Source organism: Arachis ipaensis, chromosome B1 (assembly GCF_059453495.1).
Source record: "Arachis ipaensis isolate K30076 ecotype BB chromosome B1, ASM5945349v1, whole genome shotgun sequence".
Taxonomy (NCBI): Eukaryota; Viridiplantae; Streptophyta; class Magnoliopsida; order Fabales; family Fabaceae; genus Arachis; species Arachis ipaensis.
Window position 1 is genome coordinate 147,303,722 of NC_142436.1, and position 21,121 is coordinate 147,324,842.

The following is a 21,121-nucleotide window of genomic DNA, read 5'->3' on the forward strand; positions in this document are numbered from 1 at the left end:
ATAAATCATAAAAAATGCCACTTAATTCTATAATCTCTTTATTAAGTAAGGATTATATATTGATATTTTTCTTATCTGAGCAATGCTAGGGAACCAAAAGGGTATTAGCAAAAAATCAGCCAAATACCTTTGGGTGAATTTAAAATCTTTACGATTTAATATATATGGATGTTTCTTCTGCTAAGTATCAGAATGTTTCTTTTTTATACTAAATGAATGTTCTTTTATATATTGCAAATGTGAATGTCTCTATTTCTTTAAGAATTTTATATTTTTTTTAAAATTTTATAGATATTTAATTATTTTTACTAAAATATAATTGAATATTTCTTTTGTTAAGTATTAGAATGTTTTTTTTCATATTAAATGAATGTTTTTTGAAGATTGACTATTACTCCCATATTGTTGTTGTTATTTAGTGGCTCCGCCACTTCCCATATTACCCCTCCCAAACGCCTTATCCAATGGCAGCTGAGCCACATGTCCCTCTTCTTCTACTTCGGTTCCAACACCTTCACCGGATAAGAGTGTGGCTCCGGCCACGTACACCTCGGCATCTACCTCTCCCCCTGGGATCGAAGGTGGACTTCGTGTTGCCCCAGTCGTCATGATGAGGGCCAGGGAAGAAGAAAGTCTCTAGTCTGCTGAAAATCTCATCAACCTTCTCCGCTGACTGCATGAAAGTGAGTTGCTTGGCATCCTTGTCCATTGCACTCATCACGTTATTTTGCGGCATGAATCTTGTTCCCTCTCGCATTTACCTCGTAACACACTATGTGAAGATCATCTTTCCTCTCTGCCACCGCCAAACTTGCCGACGTTGACCTCGGCATCTACTTCTCTCCTGGGATCGAAGGTGGACTTCGTGTTGAAGCAGTTGTTTTAGATGCGCTTGATAAGGGCGTCGCGGAGAGCATGGAAGTCGCCGGCGCTTCTAGTAGCATTGGTGAGAGAGATGTGTATGTGATTGTTGGAGGTGGGTAGGTTAATGTAAGAGAGAAGAGAAATGCTTTTATAAGTTTTAATTAGGTTTACTTAATTAATTTTAAATTTTTTAAATTTTGAATTTAAAAAATTTAAAATTAATTATTAATATAAATTAATATGATTTTGTTTAATTTTTGTCTGGTAACTTTTGGTTCATATATTTTTCCTATCTTTAAATTACTTTAAATTCCAAGGTTCTTGACAGCTGTGCAATAAACAAAATTATATGATTTTTTTCTTAAAAAAGATGGATGAACATTATATAAGAAAAGAACAAAAGAAAATCATTAAGTCCATAATGGATAAATAATTTATCGCCTTCATTATAATTATTGATTTCTAGATAAACAGCTGAAGATTGAAATATAAGAAAAAACTCAAAAATAGAAAGGATGGAGGTCCGTTTTTAATTCCTTTCATTATACAATAGAGAAAGTATAAGGAGCCAATGACCTAAGCGTACAATGTGTACAATGAAGGTTTGGAAAGTATTAGAGATATTATTATTAGTGTTACATTGTCCTGTCAAGTTACGCTTTTGAGATGAGTGGTTTCAGGACATGGTATAAGAATTCCAGATCCGAAAGGTCAAGGGTTCGAACTTTGGTGAACCCAAAATTAGCTTTTTATAACATGAGATGTTTATTATCCTTGGTATCTGGATAGGTATCCCTGGTATCCGGATGGTTATTATGCATAGTATAGGTGATGTTCATTTGATTCATAAACCAAAGATTTAGTCCATAATCATTAGTGTTACCTTTTTTTATCAACTGAAAGGTCAAGAGTTCGAGTCTTGGTGAACTCCAAAATCAATTTAAGCTTTTGGGAAGATATTTATTATCGCTAGTACTCAGATGGTTATTCTAAATAGTATGGGATATGTTCATTTTATAACTCAATAGCCCAAAATCTTGTTCCACTAGGCGGAATAAGCTAATTCCTTTCATTATAAATCATAAAAAATATTCAACTTATTCACTTAAGTATTAGAATAGTTTTGTAAGTACCTACTTCAGCTCTATGTACTTTTTAAAAACAAAATATAACTCATTTCCAAAAAAAAAATAAGCTCAACTTTTTTAAAGTCAATATATACATCCATCACATGATCAATACAAGAACAGAACAAATATTAAATTTGTTCAAAGTATTAGTCTTTTTTCTTCCTAACATTGAAGACAATTTTTTTATTATTATTATCATTCCTAGTCATAGGCATGTTTTATACTTAATAAACAAAAGTATATGAATGAAAATGATACGCATACCTAATATGAAAACAATAATTTTGAAAAATAATAAAAGTTTAGTTATTTAAACTTGTTTTATTTGATAATTTAGATTGTTTGAACTAATTTTTTATTTAAAAATTTAGGCCTTTTTTATTATCTCACTAGCATTACTAAATAATGGAAATTCTAGAAGGGCGTGGCGTCTATAAATTTTGATCAACTTGAAATCCAATTGCATTCTGCTCTGCTTCTGGTTTTGTGTTAAATACTTCACTATAATTTATTTCATCAAGTATGCATGAACATTCAATATTAACGGAACAGAACGCCTTCTTTGAATATGAATGCTTCCGAGATAGCAATGTTTGACAATTTAAAGCTTAAATTAAACCAGTCTCCAACAATAATTAATATTCTTCAGCCAAGCAGCAATGGAAAAAAAAAATGAAAAATCAACGAATAACATGGCCGGCGTATCAATGAGTCAGCACGTTCATAAGTTCACATGCACACCATCTCATCCTCATTCGATCTTCATGACCCCATTATATGCCTATAAATAGAAGCCATTCCTCTCTTCATCAACCACACACTACAAAACTAACCTACCATCTACTTCTAATTCTTTTGATTCCTTCCCTTAGCTTCTTAATTCATAATCATGGCCGTCTTCACATTCGAGGATGAAATCACTTCCACCGTGCCCCCCGCCAAGCTTTACAATGCTATGAAGGATGCCGACTCCCTCACCCCTAAGATTATTGATGACGTCAAGAGTGTTGAAATCGTTGAGGGAAACGGTGGTCCTGGAACCATCAAGAAACTCACCATTGTCGAGGGTCAGTAACTACTCAATTCAGTAAACATACATACTATATGTGTGATAATTATGTGTTGTGAATTGTAATAATAATAATGATATATATGCAGATGGAGAAACCAAGTTTATCTTACACAAAGTGGAGGCAATAGATGAGGCTAACTATGCATACAACTACAGCGTGGTTGGAGGAGTGGCTCTGCCTCCCACGGCGGAGAAGATAACATTTGAGACAAAGCTGGTTGAAGGACCCAACGGGGGATCCATAGGGAAGCTGAGTGTGAAGTTCCACTCGAAAGGAGATGCAAAGCCAGAGGAGGAAGACATGAAGAAGGGTAAGGCCAAGGGCGAAGCTCTCTTCAAGGCTATTGAGGGTTACGTTTTGGCCAACCCTGCTCAATATTAGAACACTTTGCTCCATCTTGATACGCAGTTGTTTTTTTAGACATGTTTGTGTGTGCGCATGCTTCAAGTAATTGTTTTTTTGTTCTATGCAATAAAAAAGTGTTGCCTTTTCTTATCTTTAGCTGCAGCTTTGTCTGAGCTTCATATCAATAAAATTTAGTATCAAAGAAATCTGATAATTTGAATGATTATTATACTATCCAAATATCATTTTAGTATTTTAATTCGTAGTTTGTTTGCTTTAATTTTGATAGGAAAATATATATTTTTAATATTTTTAAAATTTTAAAAAAATTATCTCTAAAATTTAATTTGCTTCAGTTTTATTTCTAACATTTGAAAAAATTTTCACTTATGTCCCACTCTTTATTTGTTTTTAATTTTAACCTTATCCAAACTAATCCTAATGTTAACTCTAATCTTAAATAATTTCTAATCCGACCTTAACCTTAAATTTATAATTCCATATTTCTTCAACCCTTTATCTTATCTCTTCTACTGTATATATCATTGCCAACTTTACTGCCACACCCCTCATTTTAGGAGTCTTCATGGCCGGGTGAAATCGAGTTTGATATGGCTCAGATTCGACCCGAAATATATATTAGGCCTATTTGTTAGGTTCGAACCCGACCATAAACTCGATGAAACCTAAACATTTTCGAGCCACGATTATACCGGATAAAAACTAAGGGAAAACCGGACCGTCAACGTTACATTACTTTGATATCTTCTTGTAAGCTAGCTTGTGAAAATATCTAAATTTTCAAGAACCATTATTTGACATGGTAAAATTCACTTAGAAAAATATAACATGAACCAACCGTTCTCTAAAATTAAAGCATAACCACAATCAATACTAATATTGTCTAACAACACCAAATATTTAAATCAATAAAATAACACAATATTATGCATTAGTCTAAAGTCTTATACATTTTAAACGTAAAACATTAACTTATAGTCTTATAATGACTAATAATACAAAATATTAAGATTTACAATGCTTAAATTCTACATAAGAATAGTCATCATCCATTATTAATAATACAAAATATTAATTGTGTAGGATGACCGGGCCACCGGGTCGACTCGGATGACCCAAACTATAGCCTGAATCCAACCCGAAATAATAATCGGGTCTATTTTTAAGACCCTTTATCCGACTCTAAACCCATTAAAATCACACCAAATTAGTTCCTAAAAGATTTAAAACCGAACCGAGCTATGCAGAGCCCTACCTCATTTTATCATTGTCATAGCCAGTAATGGTGGAGGACAAATGCAGATAGAAGGACGAGTTAGAATATAAACTGTAAACCCAGAGTAGTATTACATATGTATTAAATCTTCCCACACGCGACACTAGTAATAATAACGATGATGATGTGATTGGTTTTCTGTGTTTTTTCTTTTTTCTGTTAAATTGATATATCACATTAAAGTGGTCCATCAACGTTGAATTAAAAAAAGGCAAATGCTAGTAGACGTTAATTTTTTGTGAAAATTCAGGTGAAGTCGACTTTACGTGAAGTTGATACTTGAGACTCTGAGAGTTGTTAGATAAAAATTTAGTCATATTAATCAAATTATCTAACAGTTCTTAAGTATCAACTTCACGTGAAATCGATTTCACCTAAGTTTTCACCTAATTTTTTTCTATATATATATAGATAAACAGGTGTCAAAATTTTAGAATGTTGTGGCATGTAAATTGTTACAATTGATGTACTTCAAAAGTCACACTCACACATTTATATTTTTTTTTATAGTAATAAGACCCACACATTTTTAAAGATTTATTTTTTTTGTTCCATATTTAACTTTGTTTATTGTTAATCTATCTGCTAACAAAAATTAATCACTAAGACTAGTAGAAAAAATAAATGTTTTTAAATATATTTATTTTTTATTGTCGTTATTTTTTATTTGCTTAGTAATTAATTAATAAAAACATTCCTCTAAACAAATTCACTTGGTAAAAGCACAAATATTTTTTTAAATAATGAATCACTCTTAAAAGTTATATAATTTCTAAAAAAAATAGCTGATTAAACATTTTAATGAAATCACTCTTAAAAATTTCTAAGATAAGGAGCATAAAGCGAAAAAAAATTTATAATAATAAAAATATTAAAAATATTAAAAAAAAGCAAAATCTAAAAATAAATTGAATTGATAAGCATCGATTTATATGATGAGTTGTACCCTTCAAGAATTGATTCAATTTACTATTCTAAACGCATGAAAACGTAAATCGAAATCAGGGACGGACTTAGAGGGGGCGAGTAGTGGCCTCGACCCCCCAAAATTTAAAAAAACTATATTTATATATGAAATATGTGTTTAAAAAATAAAAAAATATTATGTAATTTAGTAATTTTATATGTATTATTTTTTATTATGTGATAGATTTATATCTTAATTGTTTAATTCACTAATATTTTTTACTTAATTAATTTAATATTATACCTTCAAGTCTTTGTACATTTTAAATTAGTTTTTATATAATAATTTCTATATTTATTTTTAAAAAAATCATCTATTTTTTATATTAACATATTTAATATTTATATTATTATATTAATAATGACTTACGTAGTTATATTTTAGTAATCACATTATGTACTTTAGATATTATTTTCTTGTAAAAAATATTCATTTTTTTTTCTAAATTTACGTTTCTAAAAAAAATTATAAAGATATCTTATATCTTGTATTCTATAAAGATACTGTGTCTTTCAAACAACTAATAATTATAATTTATTTTCAAATTTTTTTAAATTTTTAAAAGAATTAATTTTAATTTATAAGATATGTGATAATTTTTAACTAAACACGCTATGACTTATTGGTATTTTATAATTTTATAATGTACTATTGATATTGTTATATTTCTTTTATGTAATATTAAAAATAAAATTACAAAAAAAAATTATAATTATATATATATATATATATATATATATATATATATATATTGATAAATCTTTTAAAAAATTAACTCTAATAACTATATGTTAATTATTTTTATAGAATGAAAAAAATTATCTAAAATTCGGTCCCTCCATATTAAAATTTTTGGATCTGTCCCTGATCGAAATCACGTTATTCAATTTACATGGAGGAAATGTAACTACTTATTTCAAATTATTTTGGCACCATGTAATTCGAATCATATTGATTCAATTTAGTACTATAATAGCTAATTCGAATTCGATTATATAGAATGTGAAAAAAAAAACGTTATTTGATTTAAAATTTTCACGTAATATTATTATGTGTTTAATTTATGCACGTGTTATTTTACCCTTAAAATAATTAAAAAATTAATTTTTACGAAAATAGAATAAAAAAACAATAGAGACTAACTCTCGAATTCAAAAAATCTTTTTTTTTTAATCAAAATCCATCTTCTTCATCATAAATCATAAAAGGAGCCACTCAAATAAAGACGCTTAAAACGTCTTCTTTTAAAAATATTTTTGTCACAATTAAATTGGACGAACCAATTTGACCAAAAAATTGATGAATCAAATTTTAAATCGGTCTAAATTAATATTTTTTATAAAAAATAACCATAATACCACTCTTATAGAAAATGACTAATATATATATATATATATACTTGAAAATCATAAATCTTAACCTCGTGATGCACAAAGAGAAGAGAAGGGTTATGATTTAGGATTTTTAATAATAATAATAATAATTTAGTCATTTTTTATAATAAGAATATTATACTCATTTTTTATAAAAAAAATATTAATTTAGATCGGTTCAAGATTTAGTTCATTGATTTTATTAGAATCTTGAGGAACAAGATTGAAGAAAGTGCATATGAATGTTAGAGAATGAGAGAAGAAGGTAAACTTGATGGATTGAATATTAGAGAATGAATATTAGAAAATTCTGTTTTTTCAAAGAGTAAAGTTATGATATATATCATATACACAAGCCATAGTAGAAAGACTAATCTACCCTATAACTAATCATAATAGAATAGAAAATTACTTTATAACTTAGCTAATACTCTAATACCCCCCTCAAACTGAGGTACTTGATCTGTCATGTACTTTCAGTTTGGTTCTAAATTTCTGAAATGCTGGCAAGGAGAGAGGTTTAGTTAGAGTATCTGCTATCTGATCTGTTGAAGATATATGCACGATAAAAAGTTCTCTGCGGTTGACTAAATCCTTGATAAAGTGTAAGTCTAGCTCCAAGTGCTTGCACCTACTATGAAGGACAGGATTAGCAGCTAATACGCAAGTGGACTGGTTATCGCAGTAGATGGTAGGTGAGATTTTTTGAGGAATGTGCAGCTCCTCGAGCAACTATCGAAGAGACATAATTTCAGTTTGTGCAGCAGCTATAGATCTGTATTCTGCTTCAGTACTGCTTCTACTGAGTTTGGTTTGTTTATTACTTTTCCAAGACACCAGATTGTTGCCAAGATACACACAAAAGCCTGTAATAGATTTTCTGTCATCTAAGTCACCACCCCAATCAGAATCTGCAAAGAAAAGTAAGCGAAAATCAGTAGACTTTGTGAAGAATAAGTCATGATTCAAAGTTCCTCTCAAATATCTCAAAATTCTTTTCACACACTTCCAATGGTGTAATGTAGGTTGGTGCATATATTGAGATACTTTATTAACCGAGTATGATAAATCTGGCCTAGTAAGAGTTAAATATTGTAAGCCACCTACGATTGACCTATATAGTTTTGGATTATCAAAGAATTCTGAGTCATTAGCAGACATCTTAAGACTAGATATCATAGGAGTAGGCATGGGACTTGAGTCCTCCATAGCTGATCTTTTTAACAACTCTGATGCATATTTAGATTGAGTAATTAACAAATTTTCTTGTGGTAAATAATTTGCTTCTAGGCCCAAGAAAAAGCTGAATTGTCCCAAATCTTTCAACGAAAAAATTTTATTGAGATCAGATATGAGAGTATTAATTTCATTCATATTATTACCAGTTACGATAATATCATCAACATACACAATTAAGTAAACAACAGAAGAGGAAGTATATTTAATAAACAAAGAAATATCAGATTTAGCATTCTTAAATCCAAATTTGGCTAAGGTTTTGGCCAAGGTATTGAACCAAGCTCGTGGAGCTTGCTTCAAACCATAGAGAGCCTTGTTTAGACAGCAAACTAAGGATGAATTTGAATGAGAGTAACCTGGTGGTTGGGCCATATAGACAGTTTCTTCTAGTTTACCATTGAGAAACGCATTATTAAAGTCAAATTGTCGTAATGGCCAGCCTAAAGAGACAGCAATACTAAAAATAACCCGAACTGTACTAGGCCTCACAACCGGGCTATAAACCTACTCATAATCTATTCCCTCTGTTTGATGAAAGTCCTTGCCAACTAGCCTAGCTTTGTATCTTAGAATGTTTCCAAATTGATCTTTTTTAATGGCAAAAACCCATTTGCTTCCTATGATGGTAGCATTTGGGGGTGGTTCTTTAAGAGTCCATGTTTGACACTTCATAAGTGCTTGAAATTTAATGTCCATGGCTTATTTTTAGTGTGGAGAGGCTAGAGCTTGAGCTACAGTCTTAGGGATGTTGTGTATCAAATCAGTGGTTGTAGGTTTGGAAGTAGTTGTGGTAGCTAAAGCTCTAAGTTTAGTAATTCCAGATTTTAATAGAGTTACCATGGCATGAGTGTTATTGGGTGGGGATGGAGTCAGAGAGATAGGGGGTAAGACAATATCAATGTCCCCAATTGGTATAGATGAATCTGATGTACTAAATGCTGAATGTGGAGTTGTGTTGATGGATAAAGTGTTTGATGTAGATGTAGGAGTGGATGGACAAGTGTTAGGTTGTTCTAAATGAGGGGGTTGGCCGAGAGATTGATGAGACGATGTACTAGTTGAAGGGAAAAGAGGGAAGGAGGCTGTATTAGGTGGTGGAGTGATATAAAAAATAGGATTCTCAGCCAATGCTACAGATTCAGACTTATTGGAAGAGGAATCAGACTTAGAAAACATAATACTATAGGAAAACACAGATTCATTAAAATTAACATGTCTTGCTTGGTATATTTTTTTCATTTTTTGCCATACACCTATAGCCTTTGTGATTAGCATCATACCCTAAAAACAAACATTGTTCTGATTTATATGCAAACTTTACCTTATTATACGGTCTTAAGAAAGGGTAACATGCACAACCAAAAATTTTAAAGAAATTATAGTATGGTTTTTTATTAAACAGCATCTCAAAAGGACTTCTATCTTGCAATACCTTCGTAGGGAGTCTATTGATGATATAAGCTGCACTAATGAAGGCATCTTTCCAAAAATTCATGAGTAAGGAAGCTGTGGCAAGTAAAGAGAGGCCCATCTCTTTGATATGCCTATGTTTTCTTTCCACACTTCTTTGTTGATGATGTGTGTAACCACAAAACTGTCTGTGCAAAATGCCTTCTGATGCCAAGAATAAAGTAAAATCTTTTGAAAGAAATTTCATACCTTTATCCGATTGTATTGCTTTGATTTTGTGACCACTTTGCTTCTCCATAAAAGCTTTATAAGTTTGAAATGCAACGAATGCTTGTGATTTGTTAGTTAGCAAATAAAGACAAGTATATTTTGTATATGCATCAACAAAACATATATAGTATCGAAATTTATTTCTAGAGTTCATGGGGGCTGGTCCCCAAATGTCTACAAAAACAAGTTGTAAGGGCTGTGTATAGCAAGTTTCAGAGACAGGAAAATGTAAGCGATGCATCTTTGTCATAGAACATATTTCACATACATGTTGAAATTTAGTAGCAGAACCAGAAAAATTATAAGTTTGATTAAGAACAGTCTGAATAGCACTATGACCTAACCTCTTGTGCCATAATTGCACATCTTTATTTTTATTTGCCAGAGAATTAAAGGCCGGATCCAAACACGAGTCTAATACATGTGAATTACTAAAATCAGAAATAGGCACAGTGTTGATTACAGTGGATTTAGTTTGAGGCTGCTGAAAAGTAGCATTATTACAAACAATTTCAGAACTAGTAGTCCAAGATCTTGGGATCCTAAGGTTATCTAAGGTATAAATTCCATCCCTAGCATTGCCTTGTAGGAGTAGGTTCTTGGTATCCTGGTCATGAATTAGGCAAAAATCAGGCCAGAATTTAAAATAAACATGGTTATCAAAGGCAAATTTTGAAACACTTCATAGATTCTGCGTAATTTGAGGAACATGAAGAAGATCATTCAGAGAATAAGCAATGTTAGTGGAAGCGTCAAAAAGAATAGAGGAACTTGAAGAAGAGATCGGTATACCTGCCCCATTACCTACATAAAGCTGGTCTAAATCAAGATTTGTGGAAGAGGCAGTGAGTAAATTGTTGGAGTTTGGGGTAATGTGGTGACTTGCTCCTGAATCCGGGAACCAATAAGCTTCACTAACGGATGATGGTGTAGAAATATAAGCTCTTGGTTGATGAAAGGTGGAAGACGGAGGTGGTGGCTGGGAATTTCCATACGGTATCTGAAGTTGATTAGAGGAATTAGCCATATTTGGTTGAAAAGATGTATCAAATCGATGATAGCAATTCCACACCACATGGCCAGAACGACCGCATAGTTGACATTGGGGTCTTTGATTCGTGAATCCAAACCTCCCACCTCCTCGAAAGCCTCTTCCACTTCTACCTCTTCTTGCTCCTCCTCCTCTGTTGAAGTTGAAGGGTTGAGTGAAGTTGGCCATCGGCATAGCTATTCCAGGATTCTTGTGTCTGTCAAGCATATTTTCAAATGCTAAAAAGAAAGATTCAGCCTCTACAACCTTGAAGGAGCCCAATCTTAACATTACCGAAGCGCTGTAGACAGTGTACTCATCTAGGAGACCATCAAGAATAGCTTGAATGTGGTCATCCTCATGAACATGATAGCCAATTGTAAATAGAGAATCTAGTAGTTTTTGAATTTGAGCAAGATAATCAGGTACGGTGCCCGTCTTCTTCACGGACTTGAACTGCGATTTGAGGCTTTGAATGCGAGCTAAGGATGCGGCGGTGAAGTAATCATCAATCTTTTCCCAAACCAGATGAAATCTGGTGAGATATATGACCTTGCTTTTGAAGTTAGTGGTCATGGATGCCACGATCCAAGTAGTGAGGGTTAGGTCTCGGAGACGCCATTTCTTGAAGTCCGCCGATTCGGTAGCGATTTTCTTTGCTGTAACAAATTGAAGAGGAATCTTCGCTGGGTTTAAGTGATCTTCCAAATCGAGACTCTGGATGGTGAGTAACGCGAGATACCTCCAGGTTGAATAGTTGTCTTCATTCAATTTGTCAGCTATGACAGTGAGGGGTTTTTTAGTGGTGGAGTCGTTGAGCTCGATTTCCATGGTGAAACGAAAAAATATTTCAAGAACCTAAGCTCTTGATACCATATTAGAATCTTGAGGAACAAGATTGAAGAAAGTGCAGATGAATGTTAGAGAATGAGAGAAGAAGGTAAACTTGATGGATTGAATATTAGAGAATGAATATTAGAAAACTCTGTTTTTCCAAAGAGTAAAGTTATGATATATATCATATATACACAAGCCATAGTAGAGAGACTAATCTACCCTCTAACTAATCATAATATAATAGAAAATTACTTTACTAACTTAGCTAATACTCTAATAGTTTTTTGACCAAATTAATTTGTCTGATCTAATTTCGACAAAAAATAACACAGTTTGATTAGTTATATGTATTAAATTTTAATTACTAAAAAATATCTTTTAAAAAAAATATTTTAAACGTTTTTGTCTGAATAACTCCCAACAATAAAAAATGTCACTTAATCTTATCATCTCTCTTTGTTAATTAAAAATTATATATTGATATTATATTTAAATTACTTTGAATTTTAAAGTTTCTCACCGTTAAAATTAATAATAATATCGAATTCGTGAATATCCGCTCAACCCCTATTTGATACAGGGCAAGTAATTACTCGATCCGGTGCAGAACAGGTTCTAATCGGAATAAAGTCTTTAATAAACGGGATAGAATCAGGTCAAATTTAGGGTATTCCTTAGATAAAACAATTACATCAATCCTAATAAATGGATAATGTATAAATAGTTATATTTTCTTCTAAAAATGAGTTATATTTTGTTTTTAAAAAATATAGAGAGTTGAGGTTAGTACTTACAAAACTGTTTTAACACTTAAGTCAATAAGTTGAATATGTTTTTATGAGTTATATTTTTTGACAATTTTTTATAGTGTTTCTTGTAAATGATGAGTTACTACCCCTTTTCAATCTTCACTACTTATCTAGAAATGAATAATCATAATCAAAGTGATAAATTAATATATACATCGATCACATTAACATGATCGATACAAGAACAGAACAAATAAAATTTGTTCCAAGTATTAATCTTTTACCTTCCTGACAAATTTTATTATTATTATTATTATTATTATTATTTTTATATGATCAATACTTAACTAACAAAATAAAATTGAATAATTTCACATTATTAGATGTAATATCACATTATTAAAAATACTAATAATAACTAATTAATGACTACAAATTACAAAAATATATAGTGTGTAAAATGAAAATAATACACATCTAAAAATAATATTTAAAAAATAATAAAAAAAATAATTCAAATAATCTAAATTAATTTTATTTAAAAATTTAAATATTTTTATTATCTCACTAACATTACCTTAAAAAATGGGAGTTCAAGAAGGGCGTGGCGTCTATACATTTTGATCTAACTTGAAATGCCACCGCATTCTGCATCTGGTTTTGCGTTCAATACTTCCCTATAATTTATTTCATCAAGTATGCGTAAACATTCAATGTTAACGGAACAGAACGCTTTCTTTGAATTTCAATGCTTTCGAAATAGCAATGTTTGACAATGAGTCAGCACGTTCATAACTTCACATTCACATACACACCATCCCATCCTCATTTCCCATTACCCCATTCTATGCCTATAAATACAACCCACTCCTCTCTTCATCAACCACACACTACAAACCTAACCTCACTTCTTAGTTCTTACCATCTACTTCTCATTCCTTCTCTTAGCTTCTTAATTCACAATCATGGCCGTCTTCACTTTCGAGGATGAAATCACCTCCACCCTGCCCCCCGCCAAGCTTTACAATGCGATGAAGGATGCCGACTCCCTCACCCCTAAGATTATTGATGACGTCAAGAGTGTTGAAATCATGGAGGGAAACGGTGGTCCTGGAACCATCAAGAAACTCACCATTGTCGAAGGTCAGTGACTATTCAATTCAGTAGACATACTATATATCTGATAATTATGTGTTGTGAATTGTAATAATAATAATGATATATATATGCAGATGGAGAAACCAAGTTTATCTTGCACAAAGTGGAGGCAATAGATGAGGCTAACTATGCATACAACTACAGCGTGGTTGGAGGAGTGGCTCTGCCTCCCACGGCGGAGAAGATAACATTTGAGACAAAGCTGGTAGAAGGACCCAACGGAGGATCCATAGGGAAGCTGAGTGTGAAGTTCCACTCCAAAGGAGATGCGAAGCCAGAGGAGGAAGACATGAAGAAGGGTAAGGCCAAGGGCGAAGCTCTCTTCAAGGCAATTGAGGGTTACGTTTTGGCCAACCCTGCTCAATATTAGAACACTTTGCTCCATCTTCATATGCACTTGTTTTCTTTTGAGCATGTTTGTGTGTGCCCATGCTTCAAGTAATTGGTTTTTTTCCATGTAATAAGAAAAATAAGTGTTACTTTTCTTTGTTTTTTTGCTGTAGCTTTGTCTGGGCTTCATATCAATCAAATTTAATATCAAAGAAATTTGAATGATTATTATACCATCTAAATATCTTTTTACTCGGTAGCTTATTTGCTCAAAAGTCATATTTTATCCCATTTTATATCAATAGTTTATATTTAGATTTTACAATCAAAGTATAGAATTAATTAGCATAGTTATCAAACTCGGTTCTACTTGAATAAAAAATTATAAATCCAAAGTAGTGTTATACAAGGTTGCGAGAACCAGACCGGTTATCGAACCGGTCGAATTACTGGTTCAATGGTTCAATGGTTCAACTGGGGTTGAACCGTGGTTGAACCGGTTTAATTAAATATAGAGTAAAATCATAAAAAATTCAATACATAATTTTAAAAATTTAAATTCAATCATTTCTAAACTAATAAAATTCAAAATTTAACAATTTCACAAAATAAATTATTCATAATTTATCATTAAAAGTCACCATCACTTCACAAAATTAAAGCATTCTGTCTATGAAATTACCTAAATTGCAAGAAGTTTGAGCATTTCACTCATTTAGGTGTTTTCATAACAAAAATAACATCAACCACAAGCATGAAGAGCTACCATGAGCAATGGATAAACATGAGTTTCATAACTTAAACAAGCATCAAGAGACAACCCAAAGTGCATTATTCTTGAACAATTTGCCTAAACAAAGAGTGGTTCAAACTATATGGTAACTACAACATATAATTCAAACTCAAAGCATTACAGAGGCATTTAATCGAACACCTAGCACGCAATGTACAAATTTAGCATAAACAAACAAACTTCAGCTACAATGCTTATCCATTCAACAACTTCCACACTTAATACAGCCAAACACAATAACAAATAGAAGTAACCAAGCTTATATAAGCAAGCAAAGCATCAGCCAACCGAGAAATTTCCAATTCTCAAAACTTGCAACAAACCTAGAATCTACAAACTGAACTACCTTATTCCAACAACCTAGAATCCACTAACGAAAATAAAAAATCCAACTAAACTAATGTAGAACAAACTATAGACTGGCAGAGTGTTAATGGATTCTATTGAGGCTCCTCTGTTTGGTGAAAAATCCTCAGGAATGCCGAAGACAGAAATTATGCAAGGTAGGCAGCAGCAAATTGTTGCACACAGTATAAAGGGCATGGCATATCCGATAAAGCTGAAGGTAAGGAAGACTATACATAACCTGCACAGATAGAAACCTATATTGTTAGAAGACCTGAGAAAGTGAAAAATAAAGTGAAAATAAACTTATGACATTACCTAAGCATCAGATCCAAATCAAACACCAAAGGCAAGAAGCAATAAGAACAAAATGGCAAAAAAATAGAAGCAAACAATGGATGAATCATAAATTACCCCTATACTCGTCACTGAAGCAAACAGAAGCAACAAAACTGGATTGAAAAACAGATTCATGAAGCACAGAAGCAGCAAAAACAGATTGAAGATTCATGAAGAAGCAAACAGAAGTAGCAAAAACAGATTGAAGATTCATGAAGCAGCAAAAACAGAGGAACTAGAAAGCATGTTCAAACAGAACAGGCGAGCTCAGAAAATCAGTCTTACCGGCGAATGAGAGGCGGGCTCGGCGAGCTGGGCGAGGAGGAGGCGACCTCAACGCGGTGGTGGTCGCGGCTGCTGTGCAGTGGTTTCGGTGGCTAATGACGAGCGCTGCTGGGTGGCGAGTGGCGACTGAGGAGCGCTGCTGGGTGGCGACGGAGGAGCGCTCTGGAATCTGGTCTCTGGAGCTTGGTCGGCGGTGGCGCTGCTGGCCTTGGTGAATGGTGGGTGAGGGGGGAAGAAAGGGGAGGCTGGGTGCTGGGAGCTTGGGGTTGCTGAGTGAGTGAGTGTCGAGTGATTAGGGTTAGGTTAGGTCTTCCGCCAGTTTCTCTTTTTTTTTTAAAAAAAAAAAAATAGCCAAAACGACATTGTTTTGCTTTTGAATTTTCAAACCACTGAACTGCCAAAAAATCGGACAGTTCTTCCGGTTTGCCGGTTAACTGCCGGTTTGATCGGTTTTTTAACCGGTTCTTTGCCATCCGGTTTTTTAGATTACCCGGATCGGCTAAGTAACTGGTTTCCGATTTTTCCGATTGAACCGGTCGGTCCGGTTCAATTTTCAGAACCATGGTGTTATATATGTATTATAATCTGTCCACAGGTGACACTAGTAATAATAACGATGATGATGTGATCGGTTTTCCATTTTTTTTCTGTTAAATTGATATATCAAATTAAAGTGGTCCATCAACGTTGAATTCAAAATATTATCAAATCCACATTGTACAAGTCATGGCATTAAGATCAAATTGTGTGCGAAAAATGCTAGGGACAGTAATTTTGGTGTTTTGTAACTATCAATTGGCCATCAATAATATTTTTAAAGATGTGAGATTACATCTAATGGTGGGAGATCACTCACTTTTATTTTAATAATTAGGTGTTAGCCAAAAAAATACAAAAATTACTAGTTCTTAGACTTTTCGATTGTGCGCCCTCAGATCCTTAAAACGGAGTCTACCTCTCGCTTTAGTCTTTCTTAAGGTCTCTCAATTGATCCAAGTCATTCTCCTTTTTAATCTTCCACAAAAATAGAATAAAAAATAGTAAAGACTAACTCTTAAATTTAAAAAAATTATTTCTTACTAAAATTCATCCTCTCCATCCTAAACCATAAAAAGTACCACTTAATTTTATTATCTCTCTTTATTAATTAAGAATTATATATATATTGCTATTATTTTTAAATTACTTTAAATTCCAAGGTTCTTGATAGTTGTGCATTAAACAAAATTACGTGATTTTTTTCTTAAAAAGATGGATGAACATTAATTATATAAGAAAAGAACATAAGAAAAACAATATGGCAGACCATATTGATATAGCAATATTTAAATAGAATAAAACATGATCGGTGATTATAATGCGGTTAAATCCAAAGTACATCTTAGATAAAACAACCACATCAATACTATAAGTCGATAATGAATAAATAATTTATCGCCTTCATTATAATTATTAATTTCTAGATAAATAACTGAAGATTGAAAAAGGGTAAACTCATAATTTATAAGAAAAAACTCAAAAATAGAAAGGAGATCTATTTTTAATTCCATTCATTATAACTCAAAAAAAAATTCAATTTAAAGGTTGTAGTAGGCTTAGAGAAGGGGATTGAATTTATGCCTATTTTTTATGTTACTGGATTAATCCGTTACAGCAAACTTTTAATTCTGATTCTGTTTGAACTCAGCAGCAAAAAATTTATGAGACAATTTATTTTTGTCTCATGAGTATCAAAAAACAGAACAGAGCAGAAAAGAGAAGAGCTAACACCATCATGCATCCTGGTTCGGTTGCTTTGTGCTATGCAACCTACATCCAGTCTCCACCACAACAGTGGTGGAATTTTTACTGTAGTTAAAGTATTACATACACCAATTCTACAGGATTGACACAATCCATTCACCCTCAAGTTCTAACCTAACTTGACTTTGGCTATGCTAATACTTAACTCTTCACTCTTAGTGATAACCTAACTAAGGGATACCTCACAGGTATAAGAAACAAGACAAAGACTTACCTAAAAAAATCTGAAATAACTTTAGAATTTTTTCTCAAGTGTATCACTCAATCTCTTTCCACTCATTGGCTTTTACTTGACCTCTCTCAATATGCCTTTTCACTCTAGAAATTACAGAAAGATAAACATTGAAAAGTAAATTACAATCTGTAAAACATGAAGGAGATGGACTCTTCAATAGCCTATTTGTTGTGTGATAAACCAGATTTGCATGTCTCTGATTCAGTTCTTTTTTCTTGGCGGAATGCTTCTTTGAAAGAAAACATTGTCCAAGTAGATGAACTTCTTCAGAGAGCTTCTTTGCAGAACAAAACCTCAATACTCTGGGTTATCTCCCATTATTTTCTGAATGAAAAAAAATCTTCTTTTATCTCCTTGCATATTGCTGGGTTGCTCTCCCTAGGTCAACTTCTTGAGGCTTGTGCTTCACTAACCCACCATCTCACTTTTTCCCATTAATCCTCAGAATAGAAACTTTGGTTCTGACCTTCTTTTGTTGACCGAAAACCATAGGAAAGCATAAAACATATATCCTCAATGGTAAACCCAGATCTTGGCCATTGAGAAGATACTTGGTCCCTAAGACTCACTTGTGACCGTAGATACACAGCAGTGAAGAACAAACAACATCTTTTTCATGTATCCCATTTCGGACTGAGCAGAGAGTTGGGAAGAGGAGAAGAAAATATGATGCATGCATAAGAAATTGGGTTACCTTTTAGCTCTGTCTTAGCTTGATGTGGTTTGAAATGGTTGATTAGATATCTGTCTTTCAAGCTTAATCTTTCTCTTTCTTGCTTTTTTGGTGATTAGCTTAGGGAAGAAGCTCTCTCTATTTCTTCTGTGATTTCTGACCAAGAGGAAAAAAGTGAACGTTGATTTGGTGAAAAACAAGTGAGAGGAAATTATTTGTTATCGGGTTTGGATCTGATCATTTCATTTGGCCCGTCTTAATTTTTCAGTTTTGTTTCTTTTTTGGGTTTCGTTTGTATTATTAGCCTACCGACCTTGTTTTAATTTCATCCAATTAGACTGTTGTATTGATTTGTGGCCTGCAATACTTAATTACAAATAATTAACATTAGTTAGATAAATGCCCAAAAATAGTATTTATCATCATCAATTAATTTAGTTAATTTTTTAACTCAATACAATTTACTGACTTAAGTGTTACAATAGTTTTATAAGTACCTACTTCAACTCTCTGTATTTGATAAAAACAAAATATAACTCATTTCCAAAAGAAAAAAAAAATAATAAGCTAAATTTTCTTACAGTCAAGAATCAAGATATACATCGATCACACGATGAATACAAGAACAGAACAAATATTAAATTTGTTCCAAATATTAATCTTTTTTCTTTCTAACATTGAAGACTTTTATTATTATTATTATTATTATTATTATTATTATTATTATTATTCCTAGTCATAGGGACGCTTTATACTTAAAAAACAAAAGTATATAATGTGTAGAATGAAAATGATAACGCATAATATGAAGATAATAATGTTTAGAAGATAATAAAAATTAAGAGGTTGCGGGTTCGAGTCTCCTATTTTTTTAAATTTTGTCAATGATTAATAGCTCAAATGGCATATCTTCCCATACTCAATTAAGAGGTTGCGGGTTCGAGTCTTCTATTTTTGGTAAAAAAAAATAAAAAATTAATTATTTAAACTTGCTTTATTTAAAAATTTGAATTGTTTAGACTAATTTTTTATTTAAAAATTTAGGCCTTTTTTATTATCCCCTAGCATTACTAAATAATGGAAATTCTAGAAGGGCGTGGCGTCTATAAATTTTGATCAACTTGAAATGCAATTGCATTCTGCTCTGCTTCTAGTTTTGTGTTCAATACTTCACTATAATTTATTTCATCAAGTATGCGTAAACATTCAATATTAACGGAACAGAACGCCTTCTTTGAATATGAATGCTTCCGAGATAGCAATGTTTGACAATTTAAAGCTTAAATTAAACCAGTCTCCAACAATAATTAATATTCTTCAGCCAAGCAGCAATGGAAAGAAAAATGAAAAATCAACGAATAACATGATCGGCGTAGCAATGAGTCAGCACGTTCATAAGTTCACATACACACCATCTCATCCTCATTCGATCTTCATGACCCCATTATATGCCTATAAATAGACGCCATTCCTCTCTTCATCAACCACACACACACTACAAAACTAATTTAAGCTCACTTCTTACCATCTACTTCTCATTCCTTCCCTTAGCTTCTTAATTCACAATCATGGCCGTCTTCACTTTCGAGGATGAAATCACCTCCACCCTGCCCCCCTCCAAGCTTTACAATGCTATGAAGGATGCCGACTCCCTCACCCCTAAGATTATTGATGACGTCAAGAGTGTTGAAATCGTTGAGGGAAACGGTGGTCCTGGAACCATCAAGAAACTCACCATTGTCGAGGGTCAGTAACTATTCATTTCAGTAAACATACATACTATATGTGTGATAATAATTATGTGTTGTGAATTGTAATAATAATAATGATATATATGCAGATGGAGAAACCAAGTTTATCTTGCACAAAGTGGAGGCAATAGATGAGGCTAACTATGCATACAACTACAGCGTGGTTGGAGGAGTGGCTCTGCCTCCCACGGCGGAGAAGATAACATTTGAGACAAAGCTGGTAGAAGGACCCAACGGGGGATCCATTGGAAAGCTGAGTGTGAAGTTCCACTCGAAAGGAGATGCGAAGCCAGAGGAGGAAGACATGAAGAAGGGTAAGGCCAAGGGTGAAGCTCTCTTCAAGGCTATTGAGGGTTATGTCTTGGCCAACCCTGCTCAATATTAAAACACTTTGCTCCATCTTGATACGCACTTGTTTTTTTAGACATGTTTGTGTGTACGCGCGCTTCAAGTAATTGCTTTTTTGTTCTATGCAATAAAAAAGTGTTGCCTTTTTTTATCTTTAGCTGCAGCTTTGTCTGAGCTTCATATCAATAAAATTTAGTATCAAAGAAATTTGATAATTTGAATGATTATTATACTATCCAAATATCATTTTAGTATTTTAATTCGTAGTTTGTTTGCTTTAATTTTGATAGGAAAATATATATTTTTTAATATTTTTAAAATTTTAAAAAAAATTCTCTCTGAAATTTAATTTGCTTCAGTTTTATTTCTAACATTTGAAAAAATTTTCACTTATGTCCCACTCTTTATTTTTTGTTTTTAATTTTAACCTTATCCAAACTAATCCTAATGTTAACTCTAATCTTAAATAATTTCTAA

General features: G+C 32.5%; 3 protein-coding genes across 3 annotated transcripts; all 3 read left to right on the plus strand.

Annotated features, from left to right (window-relative positions):
• The first annotated feature begins 2,864 nt into the window (after positions 1 to 2,864).
• Positions 2,865 to 3,448, plus strand: LOC107639506 (pathogenesis-related protein 2-like). Its single transcript, XM_016343026.3, has 2 exons — positions 2,865 to 3,061; positions 3,153 to 3,448. The coding sequence occupies exons 1-2, from the start codon at positions 2,884 to 2,886 to the stop codon at positions 3,446 to 3,448; spliced, it is 474 nt and encodes a 157-aa protein (XP_016198512.1). The 5' UTR covers positions 2,865 to 2,883.
• Positions 3,449 to 13,530: 10,082 nt separating this feature from the next.
• On the plus strand, positions 13,531 to 14,112 carry LOC107639514 (pathogenesis-related protein 2-like). The gene is made up of 2 exons (XM_016343036.3): positions 13,531 to 13,727; positions 13,817 to 14,112. The coding sequence occupies exons 1-2, from the start codon at positions 13,550 to 13,552 to the stop codon at positions 14,110 to 14,112; spliced, it is 474 nt and encodes a 157-aa protein (XP_016198522.1). The 5' UTR covers positions 13,531 to 13,549.
• Positions 14,113 to 20,078: 5,966 nt separating this feature from the next.
• On the plus strand, positions 20,079 to 20,681 carry LOC107639501 (pathogenesis-related protein 2-like). Its single transcript, XM_016343015.3, has 2 exons — positions 20,079 to 20,291; positions 20,386 to 20,681. The coding sequence occupies exons 1-2, from the start codon at positions 20,114 to 20,116 to the stop codon at positions 20,679 to 20,681; spliced, it is 474 nt and encodes a 157-aa protein (XP_016198501.1). The 5' UTR covers positions 20,079 to 20,113.
• The last annotated feature ends 440 nt before the right edge of the window (positions 20,682 to 21,121 follow it).

Excerpts from the sequence above, each read along its gene's own strand:
- LOC107639506 (XM_016343026.3), top strand. The coding sequence starts at position 2,884 with ATGGCCGTCTTCACATTCGAGGATGAAATCACTTCCACCGTGCCCCCC. Across the intron at positions 3,062-3,152 it reads GAAACTCACCATTGTCGAGG|ATGGAGAAACCAAGTTTATC; the intron begins GTCAGTAACTAC and ends ATATATATGCAG.
- LOC107639514 (XM_016343036.3), top strand. The coding sequence starts at position 13,550 with ATGGCCGTCTTCACTTTCGAGGATGAAATCACCTCCACCCTGCCCCCC. Across the intron at positions 13,728-13,816 it reads GAAACTCACCATTGTCGAAG|ATGGAGAAACCAAGTTTATC; the intron begins GTCAGTGACTAT and ends ATATATATGCAG.
- LOC107639501 (XM_016343015.3), top strand. The coding sequence starts at position 20,114 with ATGGCCGTCTTCACTTTCGAGGATGAAATCACCTCCACCCTGCCCCCC. Across the intron at positions 20,292-20,385 it reads GAAACTCACCATTGTCGAGG|ATGGAGAAACCAAGTTTATC; the intron begins GTCAGTAACTAT and ends ATATATATGCAG.